The sequence below is a fragment of the Pseudorca crassidens genome, chromosome 14, assembly GCF_039906515.1.
Source record: "Pseudorca crassidens isolate mPseCra1 chromosome 14, mPseCra1.hap1, whole genome shotgun sequence".
Classification (NCBI taxonomy): domain Eukaryota; kingdom Metazoa; phylum Chordata; class Mammalia; order Artiodactyla; family Delphinidae; genus Pseudorca; species Pseudorca crassidens.
Genome location: NC_090309.1, coordinates 44,571,949 through 44,593,272, shown reverse-complemented (window position 1 = coordinate 44,593,272; position 21,324 = coordinate 44,571,949). Strand labels below are relative to the sequence as shown.

Below are 21,324 nucleotides of genomic sequence, written 5' to 3'. Positions count from 1 at the left end.
TTAGCTATCCCTAGCATAAACTTTCCATTTACTCCCTATTTACCTCAGCTAGAGATGAAGAAGAGTCATCTTCAGACCTTATGTTGTAATGTTAGGAATGCTGAGAAGACCTCCTTATTTTCCAAATTAACTCTCATAAGTCGTTTTTTTTTATTAGTAATATTCCTTTAACAGGCACCAAAGCCCTTAATGTAATTTACTCACCCATGGTGTCTATTAGCCTCATCCCTGGTAGACAGGATTTGTGGTTTACTGACATGTTTTTAAAAAGAAACACAGAAAATATCCATGGCCACATAAAATTAGCCACTGACCAGTAATGAGGTGGTTAAGACTATGAGCTTTGGTGTCAAACTGACTTGGGTCATAGACCTGGCTCCACCACTTTCTCCCTGTGTGACTTGGGCAGTTTCTTCTCCAAGACTCAGTCTCTTCATCTTTCAAATGGGATAGAAATGCCCCTGTCATAAAATGAGATAGTATCTGTAAAGCATCTAAAGCATTTAGCATGGTGTGAGGCCACAGTCTATGGCATACAGTAGATGCTCAGGAAATGTTATTGTCATTACTATTTAAATATCTAGGCATTAAAAAATGCCTTTCTTGGAAAAGGGTAACACAGATATGGTAACACTAAGCTATGGTGTTTGTTGTTAAGATGTTTGTAAACATGCCTTAGATTTTCACCTGAGGCCCTGGGCTAAATTCCATCCTAGGAGATTAATGTGAACTCCCAGCACCTGAATCCTTGCTCCCGACCCTCACTTCTGAATAAACACTTCTGAATAAAAACTGCTCCTGCAGCTTTTGCCTTTTGCATCTACTTGTTTGACATCTGGACCTCTTGCTCTGCTGTTGTGTAGCCCAGGGGTCCACAATCCCCAGGCTGTGGACCAGTACCGAGCCACGGCTTGTTAGGAACGGGGCTGCAGAGCAGGAGGTGAGCGGCGGATGAGCTGAGCCAGTGGCTTCATCTGCCCCTCCTCATCGCTTGTGCTACCGCCTGAGCCATCCCCAGCCCCCCACCGGCCTGTGGCAAAACTGGTCCCTGGTGCCAAAAAGGTTGGGGACCGCTGGTGTAGCCAAAGGCCGGCCTTTTCCCCCTGATTCTCTCTTACCAGGAGGTTTGGCTTTGTTATGCCTCCTCATCTACCAAAGTCTGATTCTCTGGTCTGAGTTCTTCTTTTTGGCTTTGCCTTACCAGGTCAGCACTGATGGACCCATCCCATAGGCTGCATGTAGGTCACCAAGATGTTGAAGCCCCCAGTTAATGGGACTGGTGGGCTCTTACTACTATTGAACAAGCACTCATATGGAAGATTCTTGTAACCCCCTCACAAATTTTAGACTGAACCTTCAGCTTTAATGTCCATTTTTGCTTAGGAAGCTTTAATATGGCTTGGCTATGATTACCTATCATATTTCCAAGATTCCTATGGCTTTTTTGAGTTTGCTTTTAATTTTTTTTAATTGTAAAAAAATTAAATTGCAGATATAGGAAGGTACAGAGAGGAGAATACAGTGTTCTTTTAATCCTATCCCAGAAATAACTATAGTTAATATTTGGTGTCCCTCTTCTTTCCATACATATATTTATGTAATTGAGATAGTACCTCTTACATTGTCCACTTAATACTATATCACAAATATTCCCCATTCCATAAAAATCTGTTTATTAACACTTTAATCACTGCATAATGCCCCACTGTATAGATGTGCCATAGTTTAAACTTAGCCATTCCCCCATTATTATACATTTAAACTGTTTTCATTTGTTTGACTATTAGAAATGACACTAAAATAATCATATTTGTACATAAACATTTTTCTTATAAATTTAAAACCCATTACTGATACCCTTTTTTTATAAAAGAATAGTTTTCTTTCTGCCATCCTTGGACAAGGAGTAAACAACTAGACTGAGACAACTGTAGACATTTAAATATCCATTGAATGAATAAATAGGTATTGAAAAGGTGATTTGCCCTCATTAAAAATGAATACATACAAGTGTGGAACTAAGTAAAGTGTTCTACTTACCCTTGAACACAAGAAGTATGTTAAAGAGAAGGGATATAGAGAAAAATAAGTGAAACTAAAAAGTAATCAAGGAGTTAGAAAACTGTTCTCTGCTCCAGTGGAACACTTCCATTGCCATACTAAAGAATATACAGTTGACCTTTGAACCACATGGGTTTGAACTGCATGGGTCTATTTATATGCAAATTTTTTCAGTAGTAAATAAAATAGTACTACACAATCCGCAGTTGCTTGAATCAATAGATGTGGAACCTCAGATATGGAGTATAAGGTGGGCTGGATGGATTTTTGAGTGGGCAGAGGGTTGGTACCCCTAACCCCTGCATTGTTCAGTGGTCAACCGTACTCACTTTCTAGCTTCTCCATTGATGCAGAGACAGCTAGCTAGTAACCAAACTCCTTTGCTCTTCTTTTTGAATACACAGCTAGACTCTATTTCCCAGCCTTCCTCACAAGTGTGGCCAAAGGGATATAGCAGAGCGATGTAAGCCACTTCCAGTCCTGCCCCATAAAATGTTCTCACTTTCAACCCGCCATTGATCCACCTCTTGTTGTAGATGAGCACAGGGACCTTGGAGGCCATCAGTTGCAGGGAATAGAGGTCCCAAATAGAAGAAACTCGGTTCCTGAATCTCTGCTTGGAAACAATTGTCTGCCTATTGGGTTACCAGAAACTTAGGCCCATTCCTGACATGTCCTTCTCCCTTATTATCCGTATGCAACCTGTCATTAAGTCCTTTGTCTCCTATGTATATTGAATCTGTTCATTTCTCTTCGTGCTCTCCACCAATACTTTTGTCCAAGTTAGCATATCATCTTTTCCTGGGCTGCTTGCATAGTCTTCTAACCTGCATCCATTCTGACCCCATTCCAGTCTATCTCAAGGTAAAAGGGTGTTTTACCAAAGTGCAAATATGATGACATTATTTACCTGCTTAAAATATTTAAATAGTTTTCAATTTCTCTAAGAATAAAGACAAATTCTTCAGTGGCACCCTGTCTAGCTTTATCTCCTATCAGGCCACCTCTTACATTTTCAGCTTCACCTACACTGGCATTCCAGTCACTTGTATTCCATCCCACAAAATACTTCTTCCCTCCGAAGGGCCTTTGTGTATGTAGATCCTTTTCTGAACGCTCTTCCCTCCCTTTTTTTTTTCTTTTCTTGCGGTACGCGGGCCTCTCACTGTTGCGGCCTCGGACGCGCAGGCTCAGCGGCCATGGCTCATGGGCCCAGCTGCTCCGCGGCATGTGGGATCCCCCCGGACCGGGGCATGAACCCGTGTCCCCTGCATCGGCAGGCGGACTCTCAACCACCGCGCCACCAGGGAAGCCCTTCCCTCCCTTTTTATTCAGTTACCTCCTACTCATCTTCAAGAGCTCATCTCTAGAGACATTTTTCAAGGGATGCCATGGTAGGTCATTTGATTTCCTCCTATTATAGGCTCTTGGAGCACCACCTGCCTTTTTGGTAGCTTCTGTCGTAATTGCAATTTTACATTTGTTTGTGGGATTATTTAATTAATTTGTTTCCCCCAATAAACTAAGTTCATTAAATGCAGGAAGGGTGTTTAAACAGCCATCATATCCATGCTTGTGGAAAGAATAAAATAAGGAGAGAAGTAAAGAAAGAAAGAAAGTTTGGGGAAATGAAAAAACTGATGGATGGAGTGAGATTTGTTACCACATTGTTTAGTATTAGGAGTCAGGATCTTGTTAAGTTAGGAACTACAAAATTTATGAGGTTTCTTGACACGTCCCTTGTTGTGTTTTACTTCCTTACCTTTGTGTGTAAATTCCCCTCTGCTGGAATACCCTTTTTTTTTACTGGGACAAACCCTATTCCACCTTTAAGATCAGCCCAGCCTTCTCTGATATCTCCCAGGCAGGGTTAAATGCTCTCAGCTGTGCTCCCCTTAGAACATATTAAGGCTCTAGAGACAGATGTGTCTTGTTTCCATTCATGGTCCTGCCCCTGCTTGATATTTGACCCTAAGCAAGTCATTGAATCTGCTTCTTCACCAGTAAAATGGAGCTAAAAATTCCTTCTTCATTGGATGAATATGAGGAATGAGATAATGGACTGAAAGCACCTCAATAAATATAGGTGCTCAATAAATAGTGACTACTTAAAACAAATTGAACCCAAATTTATTGTGTTTAATTTTCTAATCATATTGTAAGTTCTTTGAGGCCAGGGATTATGTCATATTTACCTTTGCTCCCTTAGTACTTAGCACAGTGCCCTGTGCATAGTGGATTCCCAGTGAATGTTTAATGGCTAATCACCAGATTAGGAAATAAAGGCAGATGATTGCTGCTAAGAGACAAACAGGGGGAACAGAATGTTGAATCACTACAAGAACACATCGAATAGAGGCCAGAGGTTGAAATATACTTTTGAACTTTTGAGCTTGAGTCAGAAATTAGCAACTCTTAAATACACAATTGTTATTAACAAGATTAATTGATGCCTGTACATTGTGGTGTTAAGTTTGAAATAAAGGGTCATCTCCTATACCTTTTTTCCCTGCCTATTCAAATATTCCAAGGCCCAGATTAAATGTCCTTGTCTATTTTCACAAAAGCCCCATATATGCTAGGCACAGGGTGACTTCATGCAATTAGGGATGTATCCAGGTTTTGAGCAAAACTTATACATACTTAGAAGCTCACTTTAAGGGAAAGAATACAAAATTATAAATGCAAAATTAGACACAAAAGTGAATTCTTATTTAGAATAGCAAAAGAAATCACAAATAAATCACAAATTTTAAAAGCTGACAGCAAATATCACAGTCTGGGAAAATAATATTTTTTATTAATTAGCTGCCAGGAACTCCTTTGTAATAATTTTTCCCCTACATTTTTTTGGAAGCATGCTGTTTGATTGCCTATGGCAATAATTTTGTAACATCATTTCTTTTTTATTAATTTTTATTTTATATTAGAGTATAGTTGATTAACAATGTTGTGTTAGTTTCAGGTGAATGGCAAAGTGATTCAGTTATACATATGCATGTATTTATTCTTTTTCAAGTTCTTTTCCCATTTAGGTTATTATAGAGTATTGAACAGAGTTCCCTGTGCTATACAGTAGGTCCTTTCAATAGAGACAATAGAGACAATAGAAAGATAACTCTATCTTCTAGAATGGTTGAGAAAAAATGTTAAATTGACAGTTTACAGAAAGGCTTCTTTGGTTTCACAAGCCATTTTGGCAATGATATACAAATTTTTAGAATTGTTGTCAAATTTGGGAAACCTCTATCAAGTTTTTATCACATAAGATATGTACAACTCTAAATCACTCTAAGTTTTCTTGTGCAGGGACTAATGTTAAACACCCTTTGAAATGGCCACACTAACTAGTGAGTTGACAGTGCCCTTGTTGTGGTAGTAAAATTACAATTTTATGTTTTCTTTACTGGTGTTAGTGTTCATATCAAAGTAGCAGGACACTTAAATTCCTTCCCAGTGTGTTCACATGATTTATTCCTTTTCGTTAATTTGATCAACACAAGAGTCTATGCATTACTTCTATTTGAAATTTATTTCTTCGTCTCAATTAATTACAGTTTTTGGTATTATCTGAAACAGAGTTTTGGGGGTTATAATTCACTTCTCATTGTCAGAATAATTTCTAGTGAATTCTTATATTTTCATGGTATGGTGCATTTATAATTGCCTATGCTACATAATTAAATATATTCTTGAAAAGGCATTGAATAAAAACCAAATCCTCTGCTTTTCATTTTACACCTCTGGTGATTGGGAGAATATTCCATAGATTAGCTTCTGGCTCTGCATATTTCAAGACTTGTTTTTCTTCTACTACCTACTCTGGTGCTGGATACTGTAGGACACATTAAATTGTGATAGGACCCCTGGCCTTGAAACTCAGTACATGCTGTCAGGTAAAATGAACACAGAAGGTGGTAGGAATATTTTTAGAAGCTATTCCTACACCAGACAGGAACTGGAATTAAACATACATAGAAGTGACTGTGAACTATATAGGTATATTCCACTAAGGCCAAGTTAAATGTACCCTCCTAACTCAATTTCCTGGGCTGGATTCCCAAAAATCCTTGTGACCGTCCCAGTGCTACCTAACATGAGGAGAAGTGTGAAGGGTGGAACCTAAGAGGAAAGATCAATACTAACCCATCCAGCTAAAATGTATTACTTTTTCAAATTTTACAAAAATAATATGACACTGTGAACACATTGTAGGGTCCCTTCAGGGCCTTGGATAGGACTGGTGCAAGGCAAGGGCCTTGAAGTTTTAGCTTCACTAGGTTCCTTGAAAATTCATCTTTGAAGGGCAACCAATTTTATATAATACTCTGTAGTTGGACTTGTGATGTGCTCTGGAATTAGATAGGCTCATGGTGTTAAGTATACAATACCACTTTATGTAATGTCTTACGTGTCTTTGCATCGAATGGACATGTTTGGTGCCTGATTTGCTAAGTGAGTGATACACAGAGGAGAAGACTAGAGTTTTCTCTACAGAAAGGAAGAGAGGGGAAAAAAAAGGTAGAGAGCCAACAGAAAAAGGTTAAGGAAAGACTCATGAGGTATGAAGCCATCAGGCCAGTTACATGTGCTTCTGTTGTCAGACTCCAAGCAGTGTGGATATTGCTGCCCACCAGACATCCCCTCAGCAACAGAAGCTTACTGGGGGTTGCAGTAGGAGTTTCTAGCTCACTGACAAGCTCCCCTATCAAGCCTCTGTTTCTCTTCTCCTCTGCCTGAGGGCTTTCTCCAGTGCCAGGAAGCTCACCCACCTGCAGGTAGTTGTAAGTGGGTGTGGCATTAGTGGCCCAGGAGCCGACCCTCACCATAGGGATGGGAGTTGCAGATAAACAGCCCAGTCCAGGCGGCTTCTGGTGGGATGATTTTGAGATGAGTTCCACACTATTTCTCAGAGGATCCCCAAAGATACTAAGTGCTAGTTTGCCCACAGAAGTGACCCACTCATTAATTCACTCATTGATTGGCATCTCTCCCTTCCCTGACTCACTTTCCCTAGTTTCTCACCTGTGCTTCCTAAGTTAACCTGTCAAACTACCAACACTAAGTTCTGTTACAGGGTCTTCTTTTGAGGCAACAGAAACCAGGACACCTGGTTTAAGTCATGTGCAAGTAATTTACCACTTAAAGAAACAATCTAAATATTAAGATACAAAAAGATAGAATACAGTTTTAAAGGAAATAAATAAACAGTTTGGAGCTGTGCAACAAAATTATTTATTCGTGTTATATGCATCTGTTTAAAAAGAGTGCTGAGATTTGGATGAAACTAATTTAGTTTCTATGGGAAGATAAAAAAGAACTGAATTATTGCATTCAGGTCTTTAAAATTCTCTTGCGTTTATATTCCAACTCTGGCTTATTAAAGGGGTCTGTGCTCCGTTAACATACACATGCGCTTACAATATAAACAGCTTAACTAGACATCTGTGTTGACTACATATAAATGGCAGTTAACTTTTTGCCTTGTTTCTGTTCAACGATCTTGATATTTCAGTCTGCTGGCCAGATGAAACAAGATTGGTTTTTTTGGTACCAGATGTGTCACAGTTTGTGCTTGTATTTTGCAGGTGCTCCCCCCAGCTGGGAAGATGGAAACTTGCCATCTTTCTGAGATGATGATTCAGGATAGAAATATAAATGTGTTAAAGATAATTCGACATATTAATGGAAGGCTTTGTCCCTTGTGGGCTTCTTATGCGTAACATATGAGCAGACCAGCAGCTGTTCTATATTTTAAAAGAAGCGTTAGAAAGTTAGAAGCATATATGGCTATTCAAAACATAAGCAACTGCTTGCATTGTGGAAACAAGGTTCGACAATAAACTTGTATTTGTGAAGCTTCCCCCCAAATAATAATCCCATTGGGTTGTGTTCAGGTGGTCGTAGGGTATTGAACAATCTTTCTATTTCCATCATTTAGATTCACTAAAACACCTTCCTTGTAGAGGCAGAGTGGTAGAGATGACTACAATTTTTTAGATAAAAATGGGGATTGGTTTGTAGGTGATTTCCACCCTCCAATATTTATATATTTTTAATCACAATAAAAAACCTTAATTTGCGGGGGGAGGTCATTTTAACTTAAACATTTTGAAAGAACCAAAAGCCCCATTGAGGGCTGAGTTGTTAATAAAATGTGGTATCTCTTATCTTATTTCAAGCCTCTAAAGCAAGAATCCTTTAGGAGATGAGGTAATGATGTTCATTGTTTGCTCCTTCAGTAATCACCTAATGCATATTAACCAATGTCAAGAATGGCAGTAATCTTTCATTAACCCCTTACCTTTCACTGATCTTATGGAAGGAAGGACTCTTTAAGCCTTTTGGTCTAACTTTTGAACAAGGATAATGCTAGCCCCATTCCATCTTTACTGTTGCTCTCAAAGCTCCCCCATAGAGAGATCTCTGTTTGTATCTTTAGGAATAGGCTTTTTTTTCTTTTAGAAATTGCTATCCTCTCAAGTGTCGTAAGGTCTACATGATTGGTCCTTGAATTTCAGTTTCTAGAGTTCAGGAGTATTTTGTGTAACACAATTATTTCCACCTCTCTGGAGTTTTTAAAGAGAACAAATGAGCTAAAGTTTAACAGAGTAAATCAGAATCAAGTTGGTATCTGTGCTTTTTCAATCCGACTGCAGTTAACAGCAGTGGTGACAACTAGTCATGGCAACGAGCAAAGCTGGTCCACAATTTGGGGTGGGCACTGCAGGAAGAAGCCTTGGAAGGAAGGGGATTGCTTGTTGTTGCTGAAATTTGGAGCATGGCCAATGAAAAGAGCCCTAATCTAAGTCATAAGACCTTCATTCAAGGCACAGCGATCTTGCTCAACAAACTGTGACCTTGAGCAAGTCTTAATAACATGGTTTGACCAGGTGGCATCTAAGTTTAGAATCCTATTATTATTAAAAGGAAGCGTATGTAATGGTTGATTTTAAGTTTAGAGGGGATGGAGATTGCAAGCTGTCAAAAAAAAAAGCTATTTATGAGGGAAATTTGGCAGCTGAAGTGAAGGTATTCTCCTTTCTGAGAAGTCTTAAAAACCAAGAGGTCTTTCCTAACTGCTGTCAGAAAACAACACTGTCCAGTCAGAGAGCATGAAGTTTGAGAATCCAGGTATGGGCACTGGAATGGTGAAGTGATGGAAATGACTAGTTCAGTCCTCATTATTGAGGCTTACTGAGTAGGAACATGTGAATTTCCTGGAAGCATGTTTGGAAGTGGGGGAACCCATGGCTGGACTTTTTTTTGCTAGTGAAACAATGTAAAATGACTTTCAGTTTAACACGAGAAATAATACTTCAGTTAGAATCAGTGGAAAGGAGTAAAACATGCACGATTTAACAGTGAATACTAAAAATATTTATTTTGAATTGTAATTCAAAAAATTTATAGCTAAATTGGGTTATTTCTCATGTCCTTGTCCCCAATAGCGAACCCTCATTTTGAAGACCTGTTTTGGGGTAGGAACTATAGTTTTCTTTTTCACCAATGCCCAGTGCTTCCCAACAGCCACTACATACAAAAATACTCAAATGCTTTAAAAAGTTTGGCAAATAGAGTCACCTTTTCTCTTAGTACAGCTCTGGCATAGGGAATAGGTACAGTTTTTAAAGCTGGAAAAACACCTTGTTTCAATATCCCAGTTTTATGGATAAAGAAACCAAGGTCCCAAAAAGCTAAGTCTCACAGCTAGTTAAGGTTAGAACTGAGACTAGAACCCTGGTTCTTCTATGCTTCATCAGGCTGTTAGATGTTGGAAGAAATTACCATAGAAGTTGCTCAATGAAGTTTGCTGCTGAATAATTATGATTCTGATGATGAATTATTTTCATAATTCTCATCTATGGGAGCTGGTTTACATCAGTGATTCTCATGGAGGAGGGGAGGAGGGAGTCATGCGTAGTTTGAAAACAAAGCACAGCTTTGTCTTACTGCTTTGGTTTGTTTTCAGTGATGATATTTACTTTATTTTGAATTTCAAATTACATTTAAGGAGCGCATGAGATTTTTATGTTTACTGAGGACAGTTGTACCTGTAAAGGAACTCATGTGTTAGCTTTTCAAAGTTCTTTCCAGGACTTTGCTTCTGTGAAGGAAAAATGATTTTTCACTTGCTGTTCATTTTAGTTAAAAATGAAATTAAAAATGGGTGATTTAGGCTGTAAAATTAGTAGATGAATAGTCTAGGAATCTATATGTCTAGGATAGACATGTAACAGTCTAATAGTCTAATAATAGTCTAATAATGTCTAATAGTCTAGGATTATATTCCTAATCTATGAATAGTCTAGGAATTAGTAGATGAATAGTCAGATAAAACGAAATTGCAGGTGGAAACAACCTATCAACTATAGTCTATCCACTGATGAATGGGTAAACAAATGTGGTATATTTATACAATGGAATATTATTCAGTCATAAAAAGGAATGAAGTCTGGTACATGCTACAACATGGCTGAACTTTGAAGACATTATATTAAGTGAAAGAAGCCAGAAACAAAAGGCCACTTACTGTATGATTCTAGTTGTATGAAGCGTCTAGAACAGGCAAATTCATAAAGACAGAAAGTAGATTAGTGGTAACACCAGAACTTGTGGGAGGGGGGAATGAGGAGTGACTGCTAATGGGTATGGGATTTATTTTTGAGTGACGAAAATGTTATGGAACTAGATAGTAGTGATATTTGCATAACATTGCAATCTGAATTGTACACTTTAAAATGGTCAATTTTTTTTTTTTTTTTTCTGGTACGCGGGGCTCTCAGTGTTGTGGCCTCTCCCGTTGCGGAGCACAGGCTCCGGACACGCAGGCTCAGCGGCCATGGCTCACGGGCCCAGCCGCTCCGCGGCATGTGGGATCCTCCCGGACCGGGGCACGAACCCGTGTCCCCTACATCGGCAGGCGGACTCTCAACCACCGCGCCACCAGGGCAGCCCTAAAATGGTCAATTTTATGTGTATTTTACAATTAAAAAAAAGAAAAGGGATTGCATCAGTGACACTAGTTTATCAACCCTTTTCATGTCTTTATGATTTGTGAATAGGACTAAGCTTTGGGATGAAAGGGAAACCATCTTTTTTGCAGTTAATGGCTTCTGTAGGTCCAAAAATATATATAAAATATATTATTATTTTATCATAGATTATATTTAAATTATATAAATTATAATATATAAATTATTTATAGAATATATTATTATAGAAGTATATATAATCTATATGTAATCTACATTTCTTAATATATAGATTATATATACTTCTATAATTATATATATGTTTAGAGGTGGGGGTGGAGGGTCAGGACTTATGCATAAATATTTCATAGAGATTCCTGTTTCTCCTACAATCCTCTGTGGAGGTACAGATAAGACTCTGCCTTCTTGCTTAAGAGTAAAAAATCTGTTGTAAGGTCTTAGGCATTTTTTTTTTTACTCTTATCTTTCCCAGCTCTGACTTGAAAACTGTGTCTATATGTAGGAAAATCAGTATATTGATTAAGAATGGAAAAGTTTAGATCAAACCTGAATTTACGTGGACTATAAGTAATCATGTGGACAGGGTGACGACATACGCAACAGTCCCGCTGTGTTGTGGCTGGTTGTTTACTCTGCTTCCTTGTCTGACTCCTGGTTACACCTGTTCTCTCATCACTGTTCCAATGCCCCTGTATCCTTTTAAAGCCCATCCCGTGCCCTATTCACATAAGAAATTTATGTTTTGTTCCTTGGTCTCTTGGTGAACTTTCTTTTTGACAATTACTGCACATTTTGTCAACTCTTTGAGGAACATTTGTTTCTGTGGCAAGGTTATCTGGTTATTCATATGTGCTTTGAAATTGGATGTAAGAGAAAAATTGACTGCATATATTTTTGTGGAATGATTTTAACAGTCTTTTGTTTCCTCAACTTTAGATTGTTTCTTTTTAAAGAAGCAAATAGTTGTTTTTGCTCTGGCAGCTACAGATAATATTTTTCCTGGACACAAAAATTATATTGGCTGTTATTAGCTACACAGAAAAAAACCTCTAAAAGAATACTTATTTTTATTTAAAAATATAATACATCAAAGTGAAGCAGTTACATTTTAAACAAACAAGAAGGTATAAAATGTTTTCATAGAGTTAGGAGGGAGGGTAATTTGACTTAGTTCATTGTCAATCTGGATGCCAAGAATAAGAACCGTCACCATTTCTTTACTCTGTGAGCAACAAATATAAAGATGAGAAATTTTAGTTATACGTTAGTGAAGTTTTAGGGTTTTAATTTTATTCAGAAATCAAAACTTTTTCAGAAAAATAACTTTTCTTCATTTTGCTACACATCTTGTGGAAGTCCTGAATTCAGGAATGTTATTACATTTATTGAGTGTTACGGACTGAATGTTTGTGTTCTCCCAAAATTCATATGTTGAAGTCCTAACTCCCAATGTGATAGTATTAGAACCTGAGGCCTTGGGGGAGTACTTAGGTCATGAGGGTGGAGCCCTCATGAATGGGATTAGTTCTCTTGCTCTCTTTCTGCCATGTGAGGATATGAGTCTGCAACCTAGAAGAGAGTTCTCACCAGAACCTGACCATGCTGGCAACCTGATCTTGGATTTCCACCCTCCAGACTGTGAGAAATAAATTTCTGTTGTTTATAAGCCACCCAGTCTGTAATATTTTGTTATAGCAATTCAAACTGACTAGTACACCGAGTTTGCTTCTTCAGGTCAACTCCAAAGTGGTTTAGAAAGAATTTGTTTCTCACCTCCTCCCCATAGATTTCTCAATATAATGATTTTCTAGGGGATATCTTATTCATTTGGGGAATTTTGATTACTATGCTTTTTTACATTCATAACAAAAATTTCTGACAAAATTTAAAATATCTTATAGAAACCACTATACTATGTGATAATGATTTACTACTATGTAATAAACAACTACATTTAGACTGATCATGAAAATAAAAACCAACACAAGTATGATAGATCCTCATTTTCTAAAGAAATATATCTTTATTGACTTTTTCCATTTTCTTACAAGCAGTTAAAAAACTCATTCTTGAACTTGCATGCTGTTCAATGTTATGATGGCTGCCTCCTTACGAGACTATCAGTGGAGCTATAGTAAGTTTCCTTAAGCACCACAGAAGACAATCATTGCTTGGTCCCACTTTTACAGAAAAGAATCCAAGTTTCACCGAAAAGAGTATGCTTAGCTCTCTTGAAGAAGACCAGTTTAGTGGATTAATGTCTAATTTACATACAGTAATAAAGACAAACTTTGAATCTTTACAGATTAAATGCCCACTTTATACCATGGTGTAATTGTTTGAATTATTGGTGAGTGTACAGTATATAGATGTAGATGTACTAGATATGTCTATAAATAAAATAGTGCTTTAAGATAACAATATTCTTTGGCTGATTTAAATGCCTATACTGGACTCTTTTAAGAGACTAAAATGAAAATGGTCCCACTATTATTGTCAGTCTTAACACTGAGCTGGTGCGGAAGGTTCCCATACTGTTGACTGTCAGCATCTCCAGGTCCACTATATATTCTCTTGGTCCTGATAGCGACTTCACCAGCACAAGCATTGCACTTACAGGACTTGTTTGCTAAAATAAAAGAAAAAAGAGGGAGTGAGAGAATAATTTTTCTTGTATTGCAGTTTCTATTATTTGTGAGTACACTTCCTATAAGAATTAGGGGACGAATTTTTTTTAATTAATTAATTAATTTATTTATTTTTGGCTGCGTTGGGTCTTCATTGCTGCGTGTGGGCTTTCTCTAGCTGTGGCGAGTGGGGGCTACTCTTTCATTGCCGTGCACAGGCTTCTCACTGCAGTGGCTTCTCTTGTTGCGAAGCATGGGCTCTAGGTGTGTGGGCTTCAGTAGTTGTGGCACGCGGGCTCAGTAGTTGTGGCTCACGGCCTCTAGAGCGCAGGCTCAGTAGTTGTGGTGCACAGGCTTAACTGCTCCGCAGCATGCGGGATCTTCCGGGACCGGGGCTCCAACCCATGTCCCCTGCATTGGCAGGCGGATTCTTAACCACTGTGCCACCAGGGAAGCCCAAGTGAAGAATTTTGAGGTAGGATTAAAGTCATTACTTAGTCCCTTCTTGGTTCTAATCCTTCTGGATCTTATCCCTTATCCACACATAGTCATTAGTTCCAGATACAGGGACCTGCTTTCTTTTGATAGTTCTTTGTTTTCTACTCATCTCTCTCTGTTAATGTTTCTCTTCACTTTTATTGAGTAGTTCTAGCCTTTATAGAGACTGGAGTTCATGTGAGAATCTGATAATTTTTTGAACTGATAAACAAATTTGTCATCTTTCACTTCTCAACATTGTGGATATGTCTACATTCTAGTAGGTGAAGAGGCATGTAAGTAGTTAATTTCAATAGAATATGGCAAATGCTAAGATATACAGGGATATGCAGGGTATATATGAAGATACACAGAGGTGTGTATTCACAGAGGAAAACAGAGGGACCCTGAAGCATTGAGGGAAGGCCTTTGAATGCCTGAGGACAGTCACCCAGAATAAGTGGGAGTTTTGTAAAGAAGGATGTTCTGGAGAACTGGATGCAATTTCACTTTGATGAACAATATGATGGGTGCTGGAGAGCGCAGGGAGATGAGTTTGGACAGGCAGGCAGGTAGATGTGTGAATCTGAATGCCAAGAGGAGAGCAGGGATAGAAACAGTGAATTAGGATTTAGCAGTCACGTCAACAGGTGGACATTAAACCAAGGAAGAGAACGTATATGTGATAAGACTGGGTCTGTGAGAGGCCAACATTTAAGGAATGGGCAGAAGAGAAGCTATTGAAGGAAGCTGAGAAGAAATAGATAATTAAGTGGTAAACAGATGAATGGCAAGCAGTGTTCAATACAGCAGGGGAGGATGAGGGTGACTGGAACTGAAAAATGCCTCTGAATATAGCAGTGCGGATGCTGTTGGTGGCTTTTTTCCAGAGCAATTTCAGTAGGGTAGTGGGAATAGAAGACAGAAGTGTAACTAGGAAATAAGAAAATAGAGACTGTGATTGCAGACTGTGCTTTAAGAACCTTGGCTAGGAAGGGAGAAGGGAGAGAGGAGGCAACATCTAGAGGGAAAACAAGTTAAATATGTAGGAGGTATATTAGAGTTTGATAGAACAAGGTTCCGGAGGAAATGGAGTGAAGAATACAGGTGGTGGGTTGGCCTTGATTGATAGAAGTGAAACCTTGTCTTTGGAAAATTTAAAGGAGAAGGTTAGAAGGGGAACACATGGACTTAAGGTTGCAAGGGATGGGATGGGAAGTTCAAGTAATTTATGCCTGTTGGTTTCAGTGGTTTCAGAAGAGTAGGAGATGAGGTCACCTACTGAAAATGAAGGGTATAAGAACTTAAAGAATATGGGGACATTTGCGATCAGTGGCTGAAGAGAAGAAATAAAAGAAAGTAATAGGATTGTTGAGGACACATCTGAAGTTGGAGATATATAGTATTACCAATCTGTGCTGACAAGATGGGTGTGAAAATAGATGTGGATTACGTAATTGATCTAGAGTTGTTGGACAGGGAATTGAGGTGTTGGTGACAGAGTAGTTCAAGGGTCCACCAAGAAGTTGATGGAGTGGAAGAAAATGGTGGGTGAGGGGTCAGAGGATTAGTATCACTGTGAGGGTGAAGAGCAGATAGAGTGGGAGTGAGGGCATGAAAAAGAGGAAAGAGAATCAGTCACTGAGGGGGTCACCTGAGACTAAGATGATGATGTGGAACTGTTCTGCATGATAACAAAGTCCAGCATGTGGCCATGGGGTGGTGGCAGAGTGACATGAAGCTGAAGGTCATGGGAGATGAGATGGCCAGAGAACTGTAGGCTGAGGTAATGGATGACTATAACAGTGCCCAGATCTGAGTGATCTCACCTACTTCCTATATACTCTGCCTGAGTGATCTCATCCATAGCCATGGCTTCAATTATCACATATCTGCCAGTGACTTAAAAGTCTATATTATGAATTCCAAGCCCACGTATCCAATTCTCTACTCATCTTTACTTGGATGTCTCATGGTGAACAGGACTCAGTATGTCCAAACTGAACTCCTCACCTTCCTCTCTCCACTGGCTCCTTCTTCCTTATCTCAGTAAATGGTACCACCATTTACTGTTGCTCAAGACAGAAACTTGGAGGTTATCCTTGACGCTTCCTTCTCCTCCACTTCCCCATAGCAAATGGGTTACCAAGCCATGTCCTTCTTCCTATATCTTCATAAATCTGTCCACTTCTTTTGGACTCACTGGCTACCACACTAGTCCCCCATCTTTTGAGCTACTGATTGGTCTCTCCATTTCCATTCTTGCTCCACTCCAATCCAGGCTCTACAGTGCAGCCAGGTATCTTTTTTAACATGAGACTCTGATAGCAACTCCTCTACTTGAAACCCTTAGTATGGTCTGTCAGGCATTGTGTGATCTAGGCCCTGCTCATCTCTCCAGGTCCCTCTCAAGCCACTCTGCCTGTAGCACCTGGAGTTCCAGATCAACTTGTCTGCTTTTTATTCCTTCCATTTGCTAGTCTTTTGTTGCTAGTCTTCAGCTTAAATCTACTTCTTCTAGGAATCTCCCAGACCACTGCTGCCTTGGTTAGGGGTTAACTTGTGGTGTACTCATGAACAATCTGCAGTGCTCAGTTGTAACGCTCAGCATACTTGTGAACACTTGTTTGATGTCTCAACTATAAGCCCCACTGTGGTAGGAATTGGCTTGCTTTTATTCACTGCTATGTCTCTAGAACCTAGCATGGTGCTTGCCTCTTATAGGTAACAGTGATACCTTGAAGATGTTGATTGAATTAATGTATTCATTTAAAAATATTTTTTGAGCACCTGCAATGTGCCAGGTACCATTCATTCTATGTGCTGTGCATACAAGAGTGAACAGACAGGTAATGTCTCTGTTTATTACACTCACACTCTAGTAGGTAGTAGGTGACACAGACAAATAAATACTATGCAAGGTGGTGATAAGGGCTGTGAAGAAAAATAAGTCTCAGTAAGGAAGGATAGATATTGGTCGGTGTGGGTGGAGGATGGTATTCTACCTTTAATTTCATGTATTACTTCTTTCTAATATGTTCCCTTTTCTAGGGAAGAAGATTTTCTCAGTATTGTCCCAAAAGGAATATAAATAAAATCCTATATCCCACAGGTCCTTTCAAGGATAAGGTCCAGCCTCATGTTTCTCAAGAAACATTCTTTGACTATTGCAGCCCACGTTAATTCTTTGATGTCTTGGAGCATGGAGTTAAACACAAATTTGTCCTCTGCTTTTTTCATAGATGTTAACTATGCCACAAAGTAATATTTAAAGCTCTTTGAAGTAAGGAACTGTGTATTACATGCACCTAGCATGAAGCTGAGTATATAATAGGTGCTTAATTAAGGCCTGCTGATGGAGTCTTATGATTAAATGCCCTCTGCGCAAGTGGAATTTCAGTGGAAAAATTTTGTAGGATTTGATACAACTATTTTTTGAATTATGTGATAATAAATAGTCTTGAAATATCTTCCTATTTTAAATGCTTTTTTGGTTTCAAATAGTAGTATTTAATTCTGGGATTATCAAAATTGGCAATGTTTTATATCATTCATAAAAAAGGATTTTACTTGAGAAAAACACTGTATTTATATCTGAAAATATCAAGTCAATAAGTTCACTGATATGAATCATAAAACTTTAAAAGTGCCATGTTTATTGCAAAAATAAAAACATACAGGTACTTTGCTTAACTCTTTGTTGATTCTGCTAAGAAATTTTATTTTCTTAAATTATGGCTAAGAGTTCAAAATGGAAAATTATTTTTAAAGATGATTTTGAGATGAACCTATTTTACTGCCATGGGTTACAAATAATGTTATTTCTTTGGGTTAAAATTATTAAATTGTTATTATCTGAACTGTGTGAAATTCATTTAGAGTAAACTTCTTACAGATATCTAGTATATCTCAAATTTAAACATCAAATGTTAAAGAAGTTTATTTTTAGTTATTAGAAAAAAGAATAGTAATAGATTGTATTTTGGGTTGGGTTTTTCTCTTCAGAAGTTTGTCATGAGAGATTAATCATTTCTAATTTACTGGCAAAGAAACAGAGTCACATAATTCTGGAGCTGGAAAGGAACTTAATATATCAAAGAACAGGATAAACGAGTAAACATTAAAAATCTGTAAACTTTACCACGAGGATGAATTTCCCAATTTACTTTTCATATTCTCAAAATGAAATATTGACCTTAAAGTCTGATTAAAAATGAAGAGTGCCCAAAGGAGTTTTGAGAAAATTGGAACTGGATGAATAACATCCTTAGCGTGAAAGACTTACCGTAACCCTGCAAACTGCTTGGTGGGGTGCCATCATTTTCACATGAAGTGGTGAGCCGTATTTGAAATATGTCGGAATTTTAACCTAAAATGAACTTGCTAAGATTTTGCAGGGGGGACTGGAAGGCTGAGGCACTGGAGTCAGGGAGATTTGCTGGGAAGCCCTTGGAGGGATTAGAGAGGTGCTAAGAGCCAGTTTAAAGGAAGAGAAATTTGAGATATACTAGATATCTGTAAGAAGTTTACTCTAAATGAATTTCACACAGTTCAGATAATAACAATTTAATAGGTTCATCTCAAAATCATCTTTAAAGGAAGAGAAGCAGAGACACAAGGAAACAAAGATAACCCAGGGGACACTGTGGAGAGAGAAATGGCAGAATTCAGAGAAAGATTTCATATAGGCAATGAAAGAAAGGGAAAACATAAACGTCACCTCACCTCACATTGCCTGCCTGGAAATTTGCAAGAATGGTACAACTATCTGTTGTACACATGGTGCGGGGGGTGGGGAGTTGGGGTCACTTCTCAGATACTTCTGAGTGTTAGTTTTGGTGCAGATGTAAATAATCTTGCGAATGTAACAATAAGGAATTCAGCGTTTTTGAAAAGCTCTCCAGGAATTATTTTTTCTATGTACAATTAAATAGCTATCACTGATCTGTGGTATCTATTTGAGGTGTGTGTGTGTGTGTGTGTGTATGTGTAGGCTTGTGTTTTGGTGGTCACACACAACTCTGTTAGAGTGTGCAACTTTTATCTGAGTGACTTTAGAGAAGCTACTTCATCTCCCTGAGTCTTACTTTTCTTTTCTGTAAAATATGGAGATAAATATTAATCTGACCAAGCATTACCAAGAGGATTAAATGAGATAATGCACACTGGAAGGGCTTACACAATGCCTGCACATAAAAAACTCTTTAAATGTTAGCTTTCTTTCTATGTGAATTACTACCAAACAACAACAACAAACTTGGAACTTTCTCAACAGCTAAGGCTGCCCTCGGGATACTTACTCTTAGGTAGAACTCTCTATTTTCATTTCCAGATTTAATCCGAAAAGTATTGATAGTGTTGGGATAAATGGTTGTGGCCTGTATCTGGAAGATGTCAGATGGCACAGACCTATCAGATCGGATGCTCATGTATTTGTGGACTATGGATTGGGGAAGTTCTCGGCACAGCGCATTTGAGACTGGGCAAACACATCGGCTGCAGAGACAAACAAAAGTATTCACCAGTTAGGCTTGGTAAAACCAAAAGATTCTCAGTTTCAAAAGTTCTGATTTTTCTTACTTCTCTGATGTTAGAACGTAAGGATCTTGACAAGGATTTCGTGGGTAACAACGGAAGCCGCCATGATAATTCCAACACATTTCATCTTCCCGACATTCATTTGTGGTCTCACACTCATTTATATCTGTAGAGATGTAGAGTCAAAGAGTTTACTGATATAAGTAAATTGCGTAAGTGGCAGATTCCAGTTTGCCACTGGAAGGAGGTGTATAAGAATCTGGACTGTGTTTAATTTGCTTTTAGACACAAGACTTGGTGGGACCTGGGTTCATTGCATTAATTCATGACAGATGTAGTGGAGCCATTCTCTACAGATTAATATGTGTCATTTCATGGTATGTTATCAAGCACCTATTGTTCATCTGTTGAATTCAAAGCCAAATGCTTTCCATTGACTTTGTTTAAATAAAAATGAAAGATACTATTTCTTGCCCTCTGGGGAATTAAGGAAAGCTGAAAAAAGGAGGAGCCTCTCACCTTGGCCTTGAATAGGGTGGTGGTTAGATGGGATTTTCAGATTGCAGTGGGGAGGGCCTTCCAGGATTAGAAAGCAGCAAACAAAAACTATGGAGATGGAAGTTTATAGCCAGGCTCAGAAGCTTGGGAGAGAGGGAAAGGCTGGTATGTGGTTGCAGTAAGCTGTAGCATGCTGCTGGATAGTTAATGTTCTGGGAGTGGATTACACTGTTCATAGGAAGCTGTTCACAGCAAAAGAAGGGAAGCTATGAAGTATCCTACCATATAGAGCATGGCTATTTAAAGAACATTGGGAAGAAGGGGAATTAAGGAAGGGACCGTCAGTGTCAGCGGTGAGAGGCAACCCAGGAAAAGGCAGTGCAAGGAGGTCAGAGCTAGAGAGGGTCCCTGGAAGGAGGGTTGTGGGAAGGCCAGGATGGACAAAGACTGAATTTAGATTTGGGAATTAGGAGTTCCCAGATGACATCTGAGAGAAGAGTTTACAATGCTAGAGAACCATTACATTTACAACAATGAAAATTATATTAATATCCATATCCCTATGTATGTTTGTCTCCCTTTACATTGGAATAGTGATTAGATTTTATCCAATATAAGCCTTTTCTGAGTCATTCCTTCCCCACAATCAGATATTTTCATTCATTAATTTACAGGTAGTCATGGCCTAGTTGCTGGGATATGATCTCTTTCTTCTCTCTGAATTCTTATATCTCATGTTCCTTTTCTGGGGCCTTTATTGCTTTTTGCTTTGCATTATTGAAATCTCCATGTTTGTCTTAATCCTTCTATAGCTTGTAAGCTCCTGGAGGGCAAAGGCTATTGTGCACATCTTTCTATCCCTTTATCACCTAGCATGAGTGCACTGGGGGCACCTGGATTTTAAGAAATATTAAATTGAACCAAGTTGCTCTTCACACAAACCATATGGAGATGGTGAGAAATATATTATCTCTATTTGGCATGAAGGGAAAACAAATAAGGGTTAAGTGGCTGATCCAAGTTCATATAGTTAGTGACAGGCATCTCTCCACTGCAAGGTATTGCATCCTCTAAATGAGAATAATTCCATTCCTTGTCTTTGGAGAAAAAAATTTCTTTTAGCTTCC

General features: G+C 38.5%; 2 protein-coding genes across 6 annotated transcripts in view; one reads left to right on the top strand and one right to left on the bottom strand.

The window, feature by feature from the left end:
• CCDC85A (coiled-coil domain containing 85A) overlaps window positions 1-21,324 on the top strand; it is a 685,546-nt gene that overhangs the window by 146,294 nt on the left and 517,928 nt on the right. The window lies entirely within an intron of this gene.
• The window catches only part of EFEMP1 (EGF containing fibulin extracellular matrix protein 1), a 68,293-nt gene continuing 60,026 nt past the window's right edge, over window positions 13,058-21,324 (bottom strand). For all 3 annotated transcript variants that reach the window (XM_067705033.1, XM_067705035.1, XM_067705034.1), the window contains 3 exons: window positions 19,742-19,865; window positions 19,462-19,657; window positions 13,058-13,686 (listed from right to left, as the gene is read on the bottom strand). In XM_067705033.1, coding sequence (XP_067561134.1) covers window positions 13,525-13,686; window positions 19,462-19,657; window positions 19,742-19,865 — 482 coding nt within the window. In that variant the 3' untranslated portion in view covers window positions 13,058-13,524. The remainder of the gene's footprint in view (window positions 13,687-19,461; window positions 19,658-19,741; window positions 19,866-21,324) is intronic.